This window comes from Vigna unguiculata, chromosome 8, assembly GCF_037176805.1.
Source record: "Vigna unguiculata cultivar grain cowpea cultivar isolate G323 ecotype 2 chromosome 8, ASM3717680v1, whole genome shotgun sequence".
Taxonomy (NCBI): Eukaryota; Viridiplantae; Streptophyta; class Magnoliopsida; order Fabales; family Fabaceae; genus Vigna; species Vigna unguiculata.
In genome coordinates, this window is record NC_140799.1 from 28,958,574 (window position 1) to 28,962,824 (window position 4,251).

Consider the following 4,251-nt stretch of genomic DNA (forward strand, 5'->3'; position numbering starts at 1 on the left):
ACAGGGAACCATAGGTTGCGAAATACGAATTATACCGTCTTGGATCAATCCAACTGCTCAATGTTTATTAAGCTATAACATATATAAACAAACTGCAACTTTAACTAAATAAAAAACCTAATTAACTAATTAGAATATATATATATATATATATATATATATATATATATATATTCTTTGTTTTTTTTATTTTTTCTGAACTTCAACAGTATAACAAAATTTTATATATTCCTTAAAGTTGATCTCTTAATTATTGCAAATGTCAAGTGGTAGTTACAATTTGTGTTATTTAATTTCACTTAAAACACAAGCTACTGGACGAGAAACGGGATCATTCGAATAGCTTATTATATCTTATATTGGACTTTCTTTTTTTTAAATGGAAAATTTCGACCGGTAAGTCATTGAATTGACTGAACAGTAAGATAACGCGGAGTTGCTGCTACACCCTGCCAGCGCACCCAGTCCATGTTAAACATGCGCTGACTAGAAAGACATTCTGAAGCTGCAAATCAACCACAAATGCTCAGTTTTCAGAAGCTGTCTCTTCTATTGACGCTGCTGTTTCTGATAGGGAATCCTGCGACCGGCAAGAACCATTGCGCCGATAAATGTGGCCACGTTCGCATTCAATTTCCATTTTATCTCAGAAACAAAAACTTGAATCACTCCACCGACTATCCCCCTGAGTTCGGTCTGTTATGCACCCAACAAAATGAGGCCATCCTGGAGTTGCCTGCTGTTCCAATACAGTTGTTTGTCAAAAAAATTGATTACAAATCTACACTAATTGAAATATATGACCCCCAAAATTGCCTTCCCGATCAACTCTTGAAACTCGGCAACGCATCCGTCTCTCCATTCCTATTCCCTGATTATAGTGGTCGCCCTCGTAGCAAGTTTAACGTTTCCTTCTTCCGTTGCGACTCATTGTCATGCCCAATTTTTCTACTAGGATCCCACAACGACGTCACTGACCCCCAATTGGTATCCTGCACGAAGTTGAAAGATGTTTCCGTCGCGTGGTGGGGTTCGTACTATGAGACGTTGGTTATGGAATGGTCAAAACCTGACTGTGGATACTGTGAAGCACAAGGTCAAAATTGTAAATGGAAGAATGGTACTAACGGTGCAACTGAATGTTATGCTTGCCAAACAAAAAGGATTCCCACGTCAACTGCGGTCCTCATTGCTGGAGGTATGCAGTATTACAGTGGCTATTATGTTATAGTTTTGCTATTTTGTTGATCCCTTGCCACTGTATTTGATCCTTGCTTTAAATACTGTTATTCATTTTTGGTAACTTATTTTTTCACCAACAGGAGGACTAGTTGGTTTGATGCTTTTGCTGCTTCTGGTCAAGACATTGCTTTATGCGTATGACTATTATGAGAAGAGAGGAGAAGACCAGGCTCGAATAGAGAAGTTTTTGGAGGATTACAAGGCAATGAAGCCTACCAGGTTCACTTACGCTGACATCAAGAGAATCACAAATGGTTTTAGTGAGAGTTTAGTGGAAGGAGCTCATGGAGCAGTATTCAAAGGAATGCTCTCCCGTGAAATTCTTGTTGCTGTGAAGATACTCAAAGGCACAGTGGGAGATGGGAAGGATTTCATAAATGAAGTGAGAGCCATTGGGAAAATTCATCACGTTAACATTGTTCGTCTGCTTGGTTTCTGCGCAGATGAGTTCCACCGTGCTCTCGTCTACGATTTCTTTCCAAATGGGTCGTTGCAGAGATTCTTGGCTCCACCGGACAAGAAGGATGTTTTCCTTGGTTGGGAGAAGTTGCAACAAATTGCTCTTGGTGTTGGCAGAGGAATTGAGTATCTCCATCTTGGCTGTGATCATAGAATTCTTCACTTTGACATCAATCCTTACAATGTTTTGTTAGATGACCTTTTTGTCCCAAAAATCACTGATTTTGGACTAGCCAAGTTGTGTCCCAAAAATCAGAGCACGGTATCGATGACTGCAGCCAGGGGAACTTTGGGCTACATTGCCCCTGAAGTTTTCTCTCGGAATTTTGGTAATGTTTCTTACAAGTCTGACATTTACAGCTATGGAATGTTGCTGTTAGAGATGGTAGGAGGAAGAAAGAATACAAATGTGTCAGTTGAGGACAGTTTCCAAGTTCTGTACCCAGAATGGATCCATAACTTGGTGGAAGGAAAAGATGTGGAAATTAGCGTTGAGGATGAGGGAGATACTAAAATTGCCAAGAAACTTGCCATTGTAGGACTTTGGTGCATTCAGTGGAACCCAGTGGATCGTCCTTCCATGAAAACTGTGGTACAAATGCTTGAAGGGGATGGATATGAGTTAGTAGCACCCCCTTCCCCTTTGCATATTTCTGGTTCTTCTACAACAAATACCATAGTTCCAGCCAGACGTCAAAATTTTGAATTGGAGGTTATTCATGAAATAGAAGAAAACAGAGTCGATCACTTTTAGGTTTCCTTCAAATGCTATCTGTATGTTTTATTGGAGTTTTAAGCTTCATCAGTACATTTGATAGTTTAATTATTATCCATATAAACTTGTTAATTAACTTGTTTATTGCTTCTCACATTATGCTTCTACGATCAGTTATGTTATAATAAATTTTGATTAGCTTCAACTTCTACATTACAAAGAAAAATTATTGGAGTTTATTGACTAGTAAAACAAAATTCGTTCATTTTAGGCTTCCACTTGTTGCAGTTGTGTAAATATAACTTACAGCCTTGATCTTAACGGAAGTTAATTATCCATCCAGCTGAATCAAAAATAGGCTAAAATATGTTTTCTATAGCACATTTATTTTCAACTTTTGTTTTTAATACTACAAAAATGGACTCATCTTCATACAAACAATTGAGTGTTATTTATTGAGTGATCTCAATTCAACTTGTATAATTTTGTTTGACGTGCGTTAACAAATTAATTCATTCAATGCTTATTTCAACATGTTGAATATTTAAATGACATATTAGTTAATTAATGAGATTTTTTTTACGTTATTTTAAACTAAAACATTTTTTAATATGATATAAAATGTTACCATATTCATTTAATTATTGTAAAGACCAGGGATAGTAAATAAACTCGCTTTGTGGATATTATCCAAACTCGTTCTCGTTTTAACGGAGATTTCATGCTTTGACTGGTATAGATATGAGTATAGAGAATCCTCAACTTTTTTAATTGAATATCGGGAAGTACATATCTGTCTCATCCTCGTTCTTATACAACAATATATTTCTTTGAATAACATATCACATATATCTCTCATATATTTTATATATATATATATATATATATATATCATGTATATTGCATAATTTGAGTGATTTTCTTCCTTCTTTCTCGAATGTAGGTTTTTAACGTTAGGTTTGTTTTAAATTTTTCTTTTGTAGGCCATAGATTTTGGCCCATCTATGCCCCCATACATATACATATACATGTACATATATATATATATATATATATATATATATATATATTATATGTTATATATATATAGTGTGTATATTGCAAAAGTTGTTGCATAATTTGAGTGATTTTCTTCCCTCTTTTTCGAATGCAGTTTTTTAATGTTGCGTTTGTTTTAGATTTTTCATTTGTAGGCCATAGATTTTGGTCCATTTATGTCCCCATCCACCATCTATAAATAGAGCACTATACTCCTGCCTCAAACACATAGTTCCATACTCATTCATTTTCTCTCGTTCTCTTTTCTCTCATATATCTTTTCTTTTATCTTGGGTTTATTTATTTACTTTGTTTTAAGAGTTATCTTGCTAGTTTTGATATCCTCGGAGAAGTTCCAATTGTATCTTGGGGGGCTTGCGCAATACACCGCAAATAAGTCCTTAAGGGTAGTGAATCTACACGCCTCGAGAAGTTTTTTTGGTTTGTGATTTTGTCAGCTACTACAACAATCTTAAGGACTTATGGCTGGCAACAATAACAACAACACATCCTCTATGTAGAATCCAAATGTTGTTTCCGAAGCTCAGACAATCTTTGTGAAACCTTTTTCCGGATGTGTCAAAAATTGAGGTATTCTCTAGACAGAACTTCCAGCGCTGGCAAGAACGTGTGTCTACCCTTTTAGAAATGTATGGAGTTGCTACTGCTCTCACACCCTCAAAACCTAACTCCAATATCCCTTCAAAACAAGTTGAAGATTGGATTCATGCAAACAAGGTATGTCGACATACTATACTTAATGCATTGTCTAATGACCTGTTCGATGTGTACTATAC

At 35.9% G+C, this 4,251-nt stretch overlaps 1 protein-coding gene across 1 annotated transcript; it reads left to right on the forward strand.

Annotated features, from left to right (window-relative positions):
• The first annotated feature begins 437 nt into the window (after positions 1-437).
• Positions 438-2,570, forward strand: LOC146884349 (rust resistance kinase Lr10-like). Its single transcript, XM_085665451.1, has 2 exons — positions 438-1,198; positions 1,323-2,570. Exons 1-2 carry the CDS (start codon positions 523-525, stop codon positions 2,453-2,455), a joined length of 1,809 nt encoding a protein of 602 aa, XP_085521577.1. The 5' UTR covers positions 438-522; the 3' UTR covers positions 2,456-2,570.
• Positions 2,571-4,251: the final 1,681 nt, after the last annotated feature.

What these genes read in the sequence shown, in the direction of transcription:
- LOC146884349 (XM_085665451.1), top strand. Translation starts at nt 523, where the DNA reads ATGCTCAGTTTTCAGAAGCTGTCTCTTCTATTGACGCTGCTGTTTCTG. An exon ending in TGCGGTCCTCATTGCTGGAG is followed by an intron (nt 1,199 to 1,322) that starts GTATGCAGTATT and finishes TTTCACCAACAG; the next exon opens with GAGGACTAGTTGGTTTGATG.